Below are 17,746 nucleotides of genomic sequence, written 5' to 3' on the forward strand. Positions count from 1 at the left end.
TTGGTAGTAAGTCGAACTGTTGCTGGAGGAAGAGTATCTCTCCATCCAAGCCATATTAGGAAGAGAAGAACAAAAGGGTCTCCTCGGAAAAGTACCAATACAAAAGTTTTGGGGGAAATTTTGAGTATTTGTCTTCTCTGGGCTTTGTTTATTTGGTACAGGGTTAGAATGATCTGGCATCGCACTCATGTCAGAAGAAAATGGCATGGGATGCATATATTGAGTATGATTGCTCAAAGATGAAGCCTGATGAGATCATCGGAGCGATCATCACTCTCTAATCAGTGATAGTAACTTTGCTTTGTACAAATTGTAAATATTAAAGATAATATATTTAGCTTGACGGATTTAATAACGTAGGTATCTTGGGGTAGTTTAACATAAATTTTTGAATGTAATTATCATTTGAATACTAACTTGTGTCTATTTTGAAACGTCAGTTCAGTTGGGGTCTAGTGTCAAGTTTATAGCTCAGAAAAGATATCTGATGGACAGTCTGGTGCGGGAAATTTGAAATGGGAATATTAAACAAGTCAAGCAGCCTCACTATCATTTTGGAGCCAACAGCCTTTAAGTGGGCAGTATCATTTTGAATTTGCTGTTACATGTGCATGCAAGTTTCATTGTAAAATATTATGCGAATTTCTCAGGGGTAGAATCGTGTTGATTGGTGTTCTAAAGAAACGTAGGGGAACATCAGGGACACTAGATGTTGTATTTGTTCGTCCTTTGTAAAATACGTCTCCACACATAGGAAATGTGAGAACGATAAAGTGTTGAGGGGACATTTGCCAAAAGTATAGGCTTAGTCCTGACACAAGTTCGTCTGGAGTCTGTATTTTGGTGTGTAAAAGTAACGACATTCAATAGGTTTGCTTTCTCTGTATACATGACATGGTGATGGTAGGGGGTATCTGAGATATGCCACCCGATGGTAACCAGTATTCAAGAGGGAACAAATTAATTTCAATTAATCTTGCATGGCAGCATAAAATTATAAGACATATAAAACGTATCTTTGGTTTACTCAGGGCGAGTATCCTGGTACGGTTCCAAGATTAATAACAAAAATGGTAGTGGTACATTTGGTGGCAGTGACTGCGCGCCATGTATTTACGGAGCTGTTGTCGCCATCTGTTTGATTTAGCTTCTGGTTTTAGTGAATTCTCCTTGCACAGTCGCAATTAAGGTTGCTGAGTTTGTCCAAACATCGAATTGTGTTTGTAAGATAAACATATTTCTGGCTATCTGACACACCAAATTTTGAGTTTTATGGGATCTATTTTGAATGTAGATATTGTGTAAAAGAAATTTAACATGTTATAGGGTTCTGGGATGTTTCAACTGGTTAGCAAAGTATATTCTCAATTATGCCATGGTGGCATACCCGGTGGTTAACAGCAATGCTAATACCATTGTGAATAAATTGTCAAAAGTGTACTTTGTTCATTTGGGGATTCCTCAGAGGATAGTTTCTGATAATGGGCCACAATTTAAGTCGAAAATTTTTCAGAATGCAATGAAAACATGGGGGGTACAACTTGTTTACACTCCGGTGTACCATCCGAGCTCAAATTGAGTAGAGTGCTATCATTCGGAATTGAACCGTTTCATGAGAATACTCTGTAATTCCAATCATAACAAATGGCTGGAAAGAGTACCTGAAGCTCTGCGCCTTCTGAATGGTTCCATTTCGTCACAAACAGGATATTCTCCAATGGAGTTGAGATTAAACATGACAAAGAGTTTGACCGATATACCGACGCTGGGGGTCGATGCTAACAATGTCACGTGGAATGACAAGCTAGTCATGGCGAATCTGTCTAGTCTCAGTAAAAGGCAAAATAAATTGAAGCAACAAAATGCTAAGATGGATGTGAAACCTGTAGTGGGAGAAGGTAAGCTAGTCTTCGTCAAGAATCAGATCTTAAGTGGTACCGGAGATAAGGTGATAAGGAAATATTGTGACCTCTTTGTCGGCCCTTATCTTTGTGTAAAGAACAGTAAAGATTCTACGCTGTCATTAATAGACTGTGTGACAGGAGAAAAAATGGATCACCAGTCGATAGAAAATTGTAAAGTTTGGAATTGTTCAGAGGACAAGGTAAAAATGTGGGTGAAAAGATTACTAGATTTGAATTTGGAAGGTGTGGATGAAATGTTACAGACGATGGGGTTTAGCTGTGAATCAGACGTAGTAGTTAAGGACACGGTAAATAAAGGTGGGGTAGGGGAAGTGCAAGGTTAAAATTTCTCGTATGGGTAAAGTGAGATTGAGCCTGCGGCGGGCGAGTTGACCAAGTAGGTGAAATTTCTGCGGCGTACTAGCATGCGAGATGAGCCTGAAATCTTCCTGATTGCTCCAAAATAAGATAAGACATTTTCAATGATAGATTGCTCAAGGGTATTCATCTCATAAATATTAGGAACACCACTATTTGCATCGTTGTTGTGGTCTGGTCTAAGAAAATACCAACTGCAGCGCAATAGGGTAGTAGCACACAAGGCTCATACTACGCTCATACTAATAGTGATTAGCTCAGATAGAATGAATCCAGAAGCAAAATAAAAGTTGTTTAGGTAGTTCCATGGGGGTGTTGTTGAGTTTGCGGGTGAGGGCAGGTATGATGTGGTAAAGGTCAAGTTAGGTTATGCTTGCGGCGGGCTAATAGTCAAGTAAGTATAATGTTGCGGTGGGCCTAGGCATTCATTTGTTTCCTGCTCCAACCAAGAATATACAAGCCACTATGTTTTGCAAGACACCAAGATACATGCGGGGTTCCTTCTTTCGGGAGAATGATGGAGTCACCAGAGTTGGTGATCCGGGATGTTTCATATTGTAAACTATAAATTAATATGTCTGTATATATTAAATATGTATATTAGTGAATATGTAGAATATGAATGTTTGTTTGATGTAAGTCTAAAATTAGTATTGTATCAAAAGTATTGTGTGAGGGTTCAGCCCTATGTTGGGCGCCATTTATGATGAGCTGTCATAAGGCATTCTGGAAACTTGAGTTTCGTGTGTGTTTGCTGGGGTAAAGAAGCCCAACTTACGTCCTAAGACGATGAACTCGTCTAGTGTAGAGAATTCACGATAGGTGGAATGCCTATGCAGTATAAAAACTTTGTTGCTTTCGTAGTTACGCGAGGAGTCGCAAGATGGCTCTGACCGTTGTGCGTATTTAAATTGTAAACTCCTTTGTTTGATATCCGATTTGCTCGCGGTTTGCTTATGCACAAGGACATTTTGATGTGTCGGTCACTGCACGCATGGGCAATTCGCAGTAATGGCGGAAAGTAATAAAATTTACAGCGTTTTGGTCTAGATGCCATTGTTTAATTAACAGCAAAAAGTTTATCTCAATAAGCATTACAATAGGTTTTTTAACGCATACACATATTTGTTAACGTGTGGTTTCTAAATCATGTAAATTGTTGTTTGGTAAAGACAATTGTGCTCTGCGCAAAAGAATGGTAGTTATCGATAGGGGTGCGCGGTGATCGAAATGGGACTTCCGGAAAAGAAAATGGAGTTAAGAAAGATATGTCACGACTGTTGAGGAAATTGTAATTGTTTCCAGTGGTTTCTGGACGAATCTGACGTCTGCAGTTAGGATAAAACAGCGGATAATAGCATGGAGTAGAAGTACAATGCAGAAAAAAACGTTGGAAGTGAGTCGAGCTCTCGGTTCCCAGAGAGGTAAGGAGTGGACTCGTGCATGCTGGATTCTTCGTTCCCGAGACACAAGGTAAGGAAACTAAATTTCCTTAAGTGACTTTGAGAAGAAGAAAATTCTCGCAAATCGTGGTACCTACGGATAAGCAAAGTTCGTTTAAGAGATAGCTATCTCGCGTGTGTTGGAACTTATGTGACACGGTACTAGTACTCGCTACGAACCATGTGATAATTACAAAATGGCCATCGACGCCATGTCTGAAAAAGGTTGTGTGCACACATAAAACGAACTATTCTCGTTCAAGAAACGTACAGTACATGCCAAAATAAATGAGGAGCTTGTTCCAAGTTTGGTTTTACGTCAATTTTAGGAAGTAATATGGACTTTTGTAACCAATTTTATATAACATAAAAGGTGCATGCTAAATGACTATAAATGGTAATTTTTTCGATCACGTATCGACAGTTATTTCACGTCTCATAGTTCAATAAGGACTGATTGATAATGCTTTCATAAGCAGGAAACATGTGTTATATTCAACTCAATAAATAGGTTCATTGTTTCTTGTGTTTATATTTGCGTACTTCAACATTTTCTTTCATTTGTATTTGGTTGTTTGTGAAAATGTATAAATGATTAATTCTTCTTTTTCAGAAGGGGGGAATTTCGCATGTGTAAATTGGGTTAGTGTTGTTACTATGGAAAGTGGTTATTGTTAGCTGTAAATCAAGTATTTACTATTTGGAATCTTAAGGTATAGAAATTAAATTTCCAGCGATCTGCACGCGCCACCAGCGCTATCAGGCAAAGTTTCTTAAAACAAATAATTCGAACTAATGACATTTGGCACGTTTCAAGATTGTTGAGACTCAGTTATTGAGTCATTGTTGTCTGGTTTAAACCAATAAGTTTGAACACATTTTTGTTCAAATCAATAAGTTGAACGAATGTCATGTAGCTCGTCGCAACCAATGGTAGCAATTAATTATGATCATTGTTTGTAAAGTTTTTGAAATTTGCACAAGAAGATTAAAAAATGCTTCATTTTGAAACATCAGTGGACAAATACTCATAGGCTAGGACTAAGAAACATGCAAATTTCTAAATTTCTATTCTGCATTGTCACATGTGTGTATAAAATGTAAATGAATTCTTTTGTTTAATATTATCCATTCCACAAACATTTGCTGGAGTGACAGCATGCTGCTAAAAATGTGCAAAATTTGTCGTAACTAAATCTCCCAATGCCAAAAGTTGGAAATCTTCCTTAAATTCATAGCCGAAAGTTGGTTACTCTAAGCCAACCTAATGCTACCACTGTTCATAAAAAAACCTGAACTGCAAAACATGTGTCATCAGAAATCAAACATAGCAAAAAAAATATAACTATAGTGAAGAGTGCTGAGCAAAATATGGAAAAGCTCTCCTTTTTCACCTCTCCAAACTGACAAACGTCCCGCTCATTCAACGACAATGCTGCATACCAAAGAGACTAGGATTATTGTTTTAATCGCATACCGCTGAGTATGAAATCCCAGCCTCGCTTCCTCTGGAGACTTTCCAGGGAAGATAGAGGCGTTAACCTCTCATTGAGGGGTCAGAAACAAAGGATGTGGAGAACAGTATAAAACGTCCTGGAAGGTAAAACTCTGGGTCAGTTGTTAGTAATATTACGTCAAGTATAGTGAGTATGGAAACATGGAAGTTTGAGGCAGCGTATAACTTAAGGTGCAAGACGCGTCAGTAAGTTGCACCTCGAACCCAGGACTTACATCAATCTTCTCACGAGCGGGTCTAGGTAAGTGAGGAGAGAAATTTTGCTCAGGCATTCCTCTTCTTTGCAGAATAGGCCAAATTAAGTTATCAAATTAAAACCTCTCGCAATGCATAATTAGCTACATTCCTTGTGACTCAATGATCCCCAAGCTTATTAAACCGAGTCACACTTCATGGTGGAGATGCGGGGCACTGCATAGTAAAGATGTATGACCCTTTCACCGCAGCCCTGTTGAAGATACAAGCATTTTATGCTAAATTTTAGTCCCTCAACCCAACACTTCAAGGTAGACATACTTCGGCCTTATGTAATTAAGTTCACCCTCCGTGCAGATTACACTAATCACCCCCCACCCTACAACCTAATTGTGATCGTAAAATACTGAAATTAGAGTAAACAGTCTGAAGTTTGTTTGGTGCAAGTGTTTTTTGTTGTACTTAAACCCCCCTTAGTTTTTTTCTCTCTCCCTTGTCTTTTGTAATTGCAAACGTAAAAAAATCAACGTGCATGAATAGTTTGCATCTCAACTTACATGATGACCTAGACCAATCCCTAGATCATATACTAGAACTAGCCTCCGCTTTTACTGAACCCCCAACCAACCCTCAAGTCCCTTCAGTATTTTCACCCCCTGTAACTCGTTCACGAGCAGCAGTAGATGCATATCCCCCACTTCCTACAAGAACTTGTAACTCCTAAAAGATCCCGTAAAACACCCACCCCTGTCACCAGTACCCTCTCCATTTACTGGACAGAATCCCAGTGATGTAGATCACTTTTTCGCTAAACTTACGAGTATAGCGTCAGCCTTAAACTGGAATGAAGAAAAGAAAAAGGAAATGCTACCCCTATTCTTGTCTGACATTGCCTTGATTTTTTTCCAAGACATACGGACTAGACGAAACTTCAACGAACTGACTTATGACCAGATCAAAACTGAAATAAGTAACCTATTCAATAGATCAGTGCTTTATACTATCTACTGCATTGATCTTACCTTCCCTGCTGATGTGAGGGTTTCCCATGCTCTGCTGTAACTCATGGATATGAAAACTATTCAACAGTTGCTCTTCCTCTGTTGCCAGTGTGAAATAATTCCACAGCAGGCACGCTGGTGTTAATTTCAGGATTTTAAATACTGCTTCTGTTATATCCACGTTGCAGTCTATGAAAAGAAAATAATCTGGTATTACAAACTGTCAAAAGCTGAGATGGAAATGTTACTGGGCATAAGTGGTCTGTTCATGTTTGAATGAACGAGTAGAGAGGTTTTGAATTCACAGCAAGTTTTCATTAGTGCTTGCACTTTCATGGATGTTTTATGTTGCTTACTGTGTATTGTTTTACGAACTCTCCATTAATCCTGACAGAGGATGAATGATGATTACAGACCTTGAATTTTCGTAAATGCGATAAAAACCAAAACATGTTAATTGTTGCAAAAAAAATCTTTATGGGCATGTGCAATGACACACACTTTTTCATGCCTTTAAAATTCAACATTTTTTGGGTTCAACACTTAAAAAATAAAAGGCACAAAAAAAGAAAACATGCTGTGTTTGTTATACCTGGAATAATTCCAATAGCTACATGAAGTCACGTGTAAATGAATATTTTCCAAGATGTTTCACCTTCCATTGGAATGTCTTGCATCACTAAGCAAACTTGTTTTCTTATTTACCAAAAAAATGTGCCTCTATCTATTAGTATCAGCCAATATATGCATACTGAAGAATCAGTTTATCAGTAAAATTATGATACACCTCTGATGACATGCAAAATGTGAAAAAAATATTCTAACTCACATAACACATTTGGAGAGTATCTAGTACCGAATTTGGAAGTGCCAATCACTGGCTCACAAACTTCAACAATGAAGGGGCTAACCTGCAATGAACAACCATAAGTCAGATGTAACGTTGGAAAGTTATCAACAACGAAAATCAGGGTATTATTTTTGGAACACCCTGTGATATTAACATTTATAATTAATTAACCTGAACAACTTTAAATTAAAAGTAATATATTTAACTGACCTTTAAGATGGAACGTGTCTAGCTTCACTTCATCTCCATATACTAGAAACCGGGTCTGCTCAAGTTCTGGTGGGGGAATGTAAATCTCATTTATTCCATACTTGAAATTCAACTTATCAAACTGTTCTGAAACAGCGGACCATTTGTTCTCTGTTACTTGAAGTTCACTGCTTGTGGAGTTCGTTTTTGGCAAGGTTGAAGGACGAGTTTTTGTTTTAAGTAAGACTGGAACAGATTCTACCACATGAGAGTGTTCTGGCTCTTCTACAACCTTCTCCCATTCACCCACTAGCTTTTCAACCTGAAAATATTTTGATAATGAAGAACTAACACTATGAACAAACAAAAAGTGTATTTGAAATCCATTTTTATGTACATACAGGCTAATCAGAGCAAGAGTCATGGCTTAAAATGGTAACTATACCATTCAATTTGAATTTGATTTTTGTTTTTAAGTCCACTTTAATCACTGAGAGGCCAATCGGGACTGGACAAACAGTTTAAAGTGGGATCTGAACCACTACGTGCCTTCACTGGGTATCAAATTTGAGACCCCTTGATTACAAGGCGATGACATTACCACTATGCCATAGGGGAGGCTTCCGCAAATGACTACTAGATTGATATGCTACAGTTAAAATGGAAGATAATTAACATTTATAAATATTCTGGGTAAATTATAGCATTACAATGTTGAAGTAGTGCCATTGGTATTGGTAAAAGTACCTGTATCAGTATGAGTGCCTGCATTGATATCAGTACAGCCCTAATAGTATTGCATTCATGGAACTTGTACAAATGGCAGAAATGTGCATTTGAATACAGGCTATTTATAGAAATATCTGTAATTTTATCTATATACCTACATCAGCCACTACTAATAAAATATCAATTAATCTGTCCCACCCCTAATAAATATTATGTGAACATTTACTGTGTTTTCCATACCTCACCCCCACCCCACCCCTACACACACACACACGTATATGCTGTAAACCGATACTTGTGATGCATGTTTTATGGTTTCCACTAATTTTCCAAGAGAAATTCCCTGATTTTTCAGGTTTTTCAAACAAATTTCCAGGTCATTCAGCAATGATTTATCTCACTAATATATAAATAAAAATAAATAATGTAAGTGATAGTTTGTCCCTTTTATTACTGGTTCTGGCACATTCTGTTTATTAAACACAATACAGTGAAATGCCAATTCTACATTCTGGGATATTACATATCCTCCTTGGTCCCCTCAAATCAAAAATCAAAGTTCCACTATATTTCAACTGTTTCACACAGACTTCCTCAGATAAGTATAACAAGGTGGATGGCTCTTATTTACTTTTAATAACATTGGCACAAGATGTAACCCATGCATTAATTAATATGTAAATGTTAAGTCTTCAACTTTGCACCTAATCAAAGAAGCAAAGTTTATTCGACATTGAAGAAAATAAATGAAGAAAAATAAAATATTTTTACATGAAATATCTATCTACAAATCAAAAAACTTGTTAGAGAAAAATGTGACCTTTTCAGTCTCTAATCCTGGCAAGAATACACCATCATACAATTTTGCAGCGTCATTCATGTTTTGAGTGTTTTTCACTAGGGCCAAGCCGATCCCCAATAACGATGCACTTACCTGTGTTAGAAGTGCATGAACCAAGAATGGAACAGAGGAGCACTCAGCTGGTATTTCATTGTTTAGCTTAGAATATTCAACCATTGCATCTAAGTCTACAGGCCCTGGTGGATAACCAATCTGAAAGTACAAATGAATATTTCTTTCTTGTTAAATATTAAGGATGTAATATTCCGAAATAATTAACCGCCAATATAGTAGTTGCAAGATTTTGTTTACAACAGTGTGATGGTATAAAATTTATCAATTCTACTAACTTATAGTGTGCTGATGTACGAGGCTTGTCCGGAAAGTAAAGACACAAACACATTTGCACGTTAGGGGAAAAATGTGTACCAAAGTTGGCAATACTGGCAGTAACCGTGATCCATACGACGAAGATTGGGAGTGTCGTCACTGCTGTGTGCTGAGTCTTGTGCGAGGAACACGCGTTGGAAATGGCAGTGGCTATACAGAATCCCGCCAAGTGCGAAGTGCGTGCCATGATCAGGTTTTTCCAGGCACAAGGAAAGCGTCCATCAGAGATCCACCGAGGAATTGTGACTGTGTATGGGAACGTAATGAATCGTCAAAATGTGGCGAAATGGTGCTGTGCCTTCGCAGAAGCTCGACATGATGTTCATGATGAAGAGAGAAGTGGGAGGCCGTCCGTGATCACTGACGACCTTCGCAATCATATTGAAGCAGAGGTGCGTGCGAATAGGCTGGTGACAATTCGAGAATTGTGTGTGATGTTTCCTGCCAGTTCGAAAACCACTATTCATGAAGCTGTGAGTGGGTTAGGGTACAGAAAGTTGTGTGCATGCTGGGTCCCAAAACATTTGACTGACGAACACAAAACCAAACGACTGGGATATGCACTGACTTTCTTACTCGCTACGCAGAAGAGGGAGATGCATTCCTACACTCCATTGTGACAGGTGATGAAACATGGGTGTTCCACCATACGCCTGAATCCAAGTAGCAGTCACTGCAGTGGCACCATACCAATTCTCCAAAAGCCAAAAAATTCAAAACGTCAATTTCAACCCGCAAGCTGATGGCAACAGTTTTCTGGGATCGCCATGGTGTATCCTGCTGGTGGAATTCATGCCGCCTGGAAGAACGATTAATGTTGAAACCTACTGCCAGACTTTGAAACATCTTCGACGTGCAATTCAAAACAAACGGAGAGGCATGTTGTCAAGTGAAATCAGCTTTATTCATGACAACGCCTGCCCCAATGCTGCGAATGTCACCAAGGATCTGCTTGCACAGTTTCAATGGGAGGTCCTTCACCATCCGCTATACCGCCCCGACCTTGCACCCAGCGACTACCAGCTGTTCCTGTTCCTCAAAACAAATCTTGGCGGAAAACACTTTGCCGACGATGATGAAGTCAGGGAAGAAGTCACAACTTGGTTCCAGATGCAGGCGGCGGATTTCTACGATTCAGGGATACAAAAACTTGTTCCGCGTCTGAACAAATGTTTGGACAATGGTGGCACCTATTTGGAGAAATAGCCTCTGTATCAGTGTATCAAGTGTAACTTTAGTTGCGAGCAATACATTTATTTTATATCTTATTTTTGGTTTGTATCTTTACTTTCCGGACAAGCCTCGTAATATAAACTGTCAAATATAATGAACAAAGATGAAAGGTTAAGTCAATCACCTATATCTGTGGGATTACCATCCATGGTTGAAAAAAAACATATGAAGAAAATATTCAAAAAATATATTTTAAAAATAGTACTTTGTAAACATAAATTCTTAAATTTCAAATGAATGAGCAATGTCATGAATTGTCTCTAGGTCACAGTAATTTTATCTTTTTAGCATGCTCAGCGACGCAAATCAGTGAAAGCATAATCTGATGCTGACAGTATTTATGCTGAGAATCATTTAATAAAATAATGTTCTTACAATGGCCAAAGCACGAAGTTGTTGCCAAGTTCAATTTCGATAAGTCTAGGAGAGGCCATGAAGCAATTTCTTTACATGACAAAATGAACATATTTGATTTAGTATTGAGAGAAATGAAGCTACTGCTGGGTACAACCATTATTTTGTATACACGTATGTGTTCATACCACAAAATGCTTAACTGAACTATACGAATATACATTTATAGCTAATAGTTTTCCTTCTCCATTTTGTACCCTGTTTTCAAACTTTGTTATGTCAGTAGTAGCAACAGGGTATTCGATGCCTGTCATAGCATATTCAATCTCATCAATATATTGTGTGTAATGACTAACCTGTTCCGGATGATTTGAACAATGAATTGGGTGAAGTGCTGCTAAAATGCACCACATAAAACACTTATTGTTGGTGTTATAAATGTTCAGCATGGCTTTCTCATGCTGAATTTCTACCGGAAGTGGAATGTAGCTCGAAGCAGAAAAAGGTGTAAATTTGTTTACATAAGCGATTAATCTGTGAGGACTTCCGCATAAAGACCAACCTGATCCCTTAGCCTCGAATTCATCATGTTTCCTAATCAATTCACTAGTAAGATTACAATAAAAAACATTCAAATTATCATTGTCTGCCAAATAAAGAACTTGGTTTTTCGTTTTGTGAAAAAAAAATATTTCTTGTACCATCGGTTTTCTCATCAAAATATGGTTACCTTAGATGAAATTAAAATAAAATTCTGTCATCTCTGCCATGTGATGAATTGTCAATTCAATGTAGTTGCATAGCATAGTAGTTGCAGGATTTGTCTTGTGTAGTATCGGTGGTGTGTATGTATGTGTCTTGTGTTGTAATTGTGCTGTCTAGTATGTTTGTGTAGTAGTTGTGCTGTCTAGTATGTTTGTTTTGTCTTGCGTAGTAGTTGTGCTGTCTAATTTGTTTGTATTTGTCTTGTGTAGTAGTTGTGGTGTGTAGTTTGTATATGTTTATATTGTGTAGTAGTTGTGGTGTGTTTGTGTTATAGTTGTGATGTGTTCGTGTGTGTCTTGTGTAGTAGTTGTGCTGTCTAATGTGTTTGTGTTCATCTTGTGTAGTAATAGTGCTGTCTAATGTGTTTGTGTTTGTCTTGTGTAGTAGTTCCTCCATTCATATTGGGGGTTAGGCGTAGAGCTGACAACTCTGCACTGTAAAAAAAAAAATGTCAAGAAACAGCAATGTAAGGCCATGGATGTTCCCAAGGTAAAATATTCTGGAGGTAAAATAGTCCCCCGTTCGGATCTCCGGGTGGGGACTACTTTGGGAGGTCCCTGGACTAAGTATAAGATCTACATTAGGAATAAGGATATTAAATTAGGCACCTGGAATGTTCTGAGCCTTTACCGGCCTGGGGCAGTTCAGTGTACAGTTAATGAGATAGTTAAGTATAAATTAGATGTAGTAGCTGTCCAGGAAGTTAGGTGGCCAGGAGAAGGGAATTGTAAAACTAAAAATTATACTTTTTCCTATGGTGGTACTGAAAATCATAATTTTGGAACAGGTTTTTTCATAAATAATAGAATTATCTCGGCTCTTAAAACAGTAGAATTTATTAATGGTAGGATATCATATGCAGTTTTACAGGGTAGGTGGTGTAAAATTATTTTAATAAACATACATGCACCAACGGAAGATAAAGATGATAATACTAAAGATGATTTTTATACAGAGTTAGAACAGGTCTTTGATAAATTTTCTCAGTATGATATGAAAATTCTGTTAGGTGACTGTAATGCACAGATTGGCAAAGAAGAGACATTTAAACCCACGATTGGTAAAGAAAGTCTTCATGAATTAAGTAACAATAATGGTATAAGATTGATTACGTTTGCAACCTCAAAGAATTTAATTGTGAAAAGTGCCACTTTTAAACATAAAGATATCCATAAATATACCTGGTCTTCTCCAGATGGTAAAACTCATAATCACACAGATCATATTCTCATTGATAAGAGAAGGCATACTAGTATAATTGACGTTCGTACACATAGAGGTGCTGACTGTGCCAGTGACCATTATTTAATAATTGCTAAATTAAGAGAAAGACTCTCAGTGATAAATCATAAGCAACAAAATCTAAAAGTTCTAAAATTTGATACAGGAAAGTTTACTGATGAAAGAATTAAGAAACATTACCAAATTAAACTGTCAAATAGATTTGATGTTTTGCAGGATTTAAATGATGATGAAAATATAAATGAAACAGACGTAATGCAATAGAATCAGCAGCTAAAGAAAGTATAGGATACCATAAACCGAGAAAAAGTAAGCCATCGTTTGATAATGAATGTCATAATCTAATAGAAATAAGAAATCAGGCTAGACTTAGGTGGTTAAATAACTCTGATGATACAAATCTAAACAATTATAATAGAATAAAGCGAGAAGTTAACCGCATGTTTAGAAGTAAAAAAAGAGATTACTTGAAAAGCAAAATTAACGAAATTGAAACAAACAGCAAAAATAAAAATATCAGAGATTTATATAAAGGTGTAAATGAGTTTAGAAAGGGGTGGCAACCTAAAGTAAACTTGATAAAAGATAAAGACGGTGATTTTCTAGCTGACCCAAGCGATATTCTAAATAGATGGAAGAACTACTTTAATGACCTTTTAAATGTCCATGTAGGAGATAAATCAGATGTAAATGAAGTCCACACAGCAGAACCTTTAGTTCCAGAACCTAACTTGACTGAAGTTAAAGATGCTATTAAAAGGCTAAAGAATAACAAAGCACCTGGCTTTGATTTAATACCAGCTGAGTTAATTAAATATGGTGGAAATTCATTAATATGTCAAATTCATAAATTAATTTGTTTAATATGGAATAAAGAAGAAACCCCTCAACAGTGGAAAGAATCCATAATTGTTCCTGTGTTTAAAAAAGGTGATAAAATGAACTGCAATAATTACCGTGGAATTTCTCTACTCTAAACAACATATACAATATTATCTAACATTCTTTTAACAAGACTAACCCCATGTGCTAATGAAATTATAGGTGATTATCAATGTGGATTTAAAGGTAACAGATCAACTACAGATCAAATTTTTCACATCAGACAGACACTTGAAAAAAAGTGGGAATATAATCAAAATGTCCATCAGCTATTCATTGATTTCAAAAAAGCATATGATTCGGTCAAAAGAGATAAATTATATAATATATTAGTCGAGTTTGGAATACCTAAGAAGCTTGTTAGTATGATAAAAATATGCACCAGTGAAACAGAAAGTAAAATTCGTGTGGGTATTAATATGTCTGACAAATTTACAATTCATGATGGGTTAAAACAAGGAGATGCATTATCTCCATTGCTCTATAATTTTGCTTTAGAATATGCTGTTAGGAAAGTAAAAGAAACTAAAGAAGGACTAAAATTAAAAGGTGTGACTCAGTTGTTAGCATATGCAGATGATGTAGACTTACTGGGGGATGATGTGAATACAATTAAGAATAATGCTAAAATATTTTTCAAAACTGCTAGAGAGATAGGTTTGGAAGTTAACAAAGAGAAATCTAAATATTTGCTTACAGGCCGAAACCAAGTGTTAGGTAATAATCAAAATCTAATTATTGATAACAACTCGTTTGAACCAGTTTGCAAATTCAAATACTTAGGAGTAATATTAACAAATGAAAATGATATTAAAGAGAAAATAGAAAATAGGCTTAATTCAGGAAATGCATGTTACTTCTCTCTTCATAAACTTTTGTCTTCTCGTTTAATATCTAAGAAACTAAAAGTTAAAATATACAAAACAGTAATTTTGCCTGTAGTATTATATGGATGTGAAACTTGGTCCCTTACATTGAAAGAGGAACATAAATTGAGAGTATTTGAAAATAAGACCTGTAGGAAGGCCAAGACGAAGATGGAGGGACAACGTTGAGATGGACCTAAGGGAAATCGGTAGGGATGGAAAAGAGTATATAGAACTTGCTCAAGATAGGGACAGATGGAAGGCCTGTGTTGCTGCAGCCATGAACCTTTGGGTTTAAGAAGGCTAGGGAGTTAGTTTTAGTTAGTTAGAGAAATGAAGCTGCATGACAGAGTTGGCTAAATGAATAAGAACTAGGGCTTAGCCGATACTGGTTCTGATGTATCGGTATCAGTATTGGGAATTATCGGTTGGATCTTAATTACCGATACTTTTCCGGTATTTTGGTGTTTCACAGGTTTTGCAAAAATGCCATGTGACATTTCACGGAGTACAATTATCCTGGAAATTATGGAAAATTTGAAGTTTCCATTTACATTGCACCAATACCGTGTGAAGAACAGTATTTTGTGATTACATAATACTCCAATAAGCGAAATGCATTTCTCCTTGCCGCCTATGACCATCCTGGCAGTGTTGCCAAACCTGATACAGATAAAAGAGCTAAATTTCACATTAAATTAAGTTAAAACTGACTTTCAAGGAGTTAGATTTCCAAATGCTGGATAAAGTGCCTCCTAGAGTAATTTTAATTTTAGGTTTCAAAAGGGTGGGGGTCCTGCTATTACCGTTAACTTTAAAGTAATGATAATTTATTCTAAGTTTTCCGGCAGCATCACCCATCCCAATAATCCACCGATGATTGTATGAAATCGAAAATAAAGAATTCCCGGATAACAATATTATGTTATCCCCATGGCACTATAAAAAAGTAGCTGGGAAGGAAAGAGGGAGTGGGGAGATGCAGCCAATATAACAATATCATGTCATGTGCAAAATGTATACTCATGGGAAAAGTTGGTCTATGTGGGCCAGAGCCAGTGATGGCATCATAGTGGGACATGGGGGCTGGCACCCTAGTTCACAGCCAAACGAGTGCACAAAAGAGGCAGATCTGGCCCCAAAAGAGCTAAGTTGGTAACACTAACTCGGAGGAAATAGCCTGGCGGAAAATGTTCCGCATGTTCTTTAAAAAAAATAATACAATATTAGTTGTGATCCTATTTTCATTTTCATTGTTGGTTCTTTTAAATTCGTTTTTCTACCTTTATAGGGGGCAAACACAGATCTAGGCATTATTTAGGATTAAAGCCTGGGACTAATGATCAGGTATAGTCTTAAATTGAGACTAACGGGATTAACGGAATTACTAAAATTAACATTAATTTGGCCAGTCTAATGTTCTTTATCTAAATGCGAGTTGCAAAATTGTGCTGTGCATTTAATGTCCAAAACAAAATTATCCAAATGAAAAATAACTATTACAAATATACGTGAGCATTTGACAATATCCCGAAATCTGTAATGAAATTGGAACATACTACTAACTACTCAAACTTCTCTTTTCTTTTACTTTCTCTACTTACAGGCAAGACATACATATTTCTTAGGTAGTTTTTATGCTGTCGCTTAACATCCTGTAGATCATAAAAAAGATAAGCCAAGTCATCATTCAATTTTCTTCTTACAGTGGAAAGTTCAGGCTCCTTAATTTCAACATCCAAAGGGATCACAGGTGGACGGTACAAAATGTACATTACATCCTTTAGAACATCCATTGTTTGATGAAAAACTGTTGGCCACTGCGTCCAAAAGTCATGAATAGCTGCTCTGGAAAACAGAAACGTCAATGTTTTTCATCAAGAATCTTTAAAATATGGAGTACATTGAGCCAATACAAATAAATACTCTCGCATGTCTCCACTCTCACTGACACTGTTTATTAAATAATTTAAAGTTGTTCTATAAGTTTGGCTAAAAAGATTAGTACATATTAAGGTTGAGCTGATAGCAATATTTCGTATCAGGCTGTTGCAGGTGATATCGATTTTGAAAAGTATTACTTGGAATTTAATCACCAATAAATACCAATTCTTGATTCCAGATGTCTTGCAAGATCCACAATAATGGTGCAGACCACTTTCACAGAACCTAAATATCCTTGGAATTATGAAAAAGAAATAGGGCTGAGCTGATACCAATACTTTCACCAATTCCCACTAATACCGATACTTGAAAATTGTAATAATTAAAAGTTGTTCATAAATATTGATTAGTGTTAGTGTATAAGTATTCCATTAATTACATGCATCAATTTTCCAAGATTTTTGCTTTAAAAAGTAAAAACAAAAAATCTGCACAACAGTACTTTCGAATTTCTTATAATACAAGGAGTCAGTAAGTTCCAGTGAAGATCAACTTGGGTGGGGTATTAAATGAAGTCAGAATTTCTTTAACAGAAAAACGTAGTTGAAAAATACTGAAAATATTATGAGGTTCACTGCAATTATCTAAGTTTCATTTACTAATGTGTCAGATTTATTGCACCTTTGTGGAAACTAAAACATAATATACAGCTCGCTGCAGCTCTGATAAATCTAGGCAATCAATACAAACACAACCTTTTTAGGCAGATTTTAACTATATAGAATCAGAAAAACAGCTTACAAAAAGGCAAACAAACGAGAACAATTGAAACTTGTGTACGGTGATTCTCATGCCAGCATAACAATAACGGATAACATTTTCCTCAATAATGTTTGTTCTGTACTAGTTGGTAAGAAAAGACATCATCTGCTTTTAATTTCTTTGTCTGTAATTCCTTACCATCACTAATATAAACTAACTGTTGCGCTGTACAAGGAATAAATTATAAAATAACCGATTATATGCAAGACAATTACAAAATTATACAGAAATATGTCTTATTACGAGAAAATTGAAGAAATATA

At 36.5% G+C, this 17,746-nt stretch overlaps 1 protein-coding gene across 2 annotated transcripts in view; it reads right to left on the reverse strand.

The window, feature by feature from the left end:
* Positions 1–17,746, reverse strand: part of LOC146000434 (uncharacterized) — a 127,885-nt gene that overhangs the window by 87,523 nt on the left and 22,616 nt on the right. For both annotated transcript variants that reach the window (XM_083138057.1, XM_083138056.1), the window contains 4 exons: positions 16,382–16,625; positions 9,139–9,258; positions 7,497–7,797; positions 6,458–6,625 (listed from right to left, as the gene is read on the reverse strand). In XM_083138057.1, coding sequence (XP_082994183.1) covers positions 6,458–6,625; positions 7,497–7,797; positions 9,139–9,258; positions 16,382–16,625 — 833 coding nt within the window. The remainder of the gene's footprint in view (positions 1–6,457; positions 6,626–7,496; positions 7,798–9,138; positions 9,259–16,381; positions 16,626–17,746) is intronic.

This window comes from Lepisma saccharinum, chromosome 16 (genome assembly GCF_977018435.1).
Source record: "Lepisma saccharinum chromosome 16, izLepSacc3.1, whole genome shotgun sequence".
Classification (NCBI taxonomy): domain Eukaryota; kingdom Metazoa; phylum Arthropoda; class Insecta; order Zygentoma; family Lepismatidae; genus Lepisma; species Lepisma saccharinum.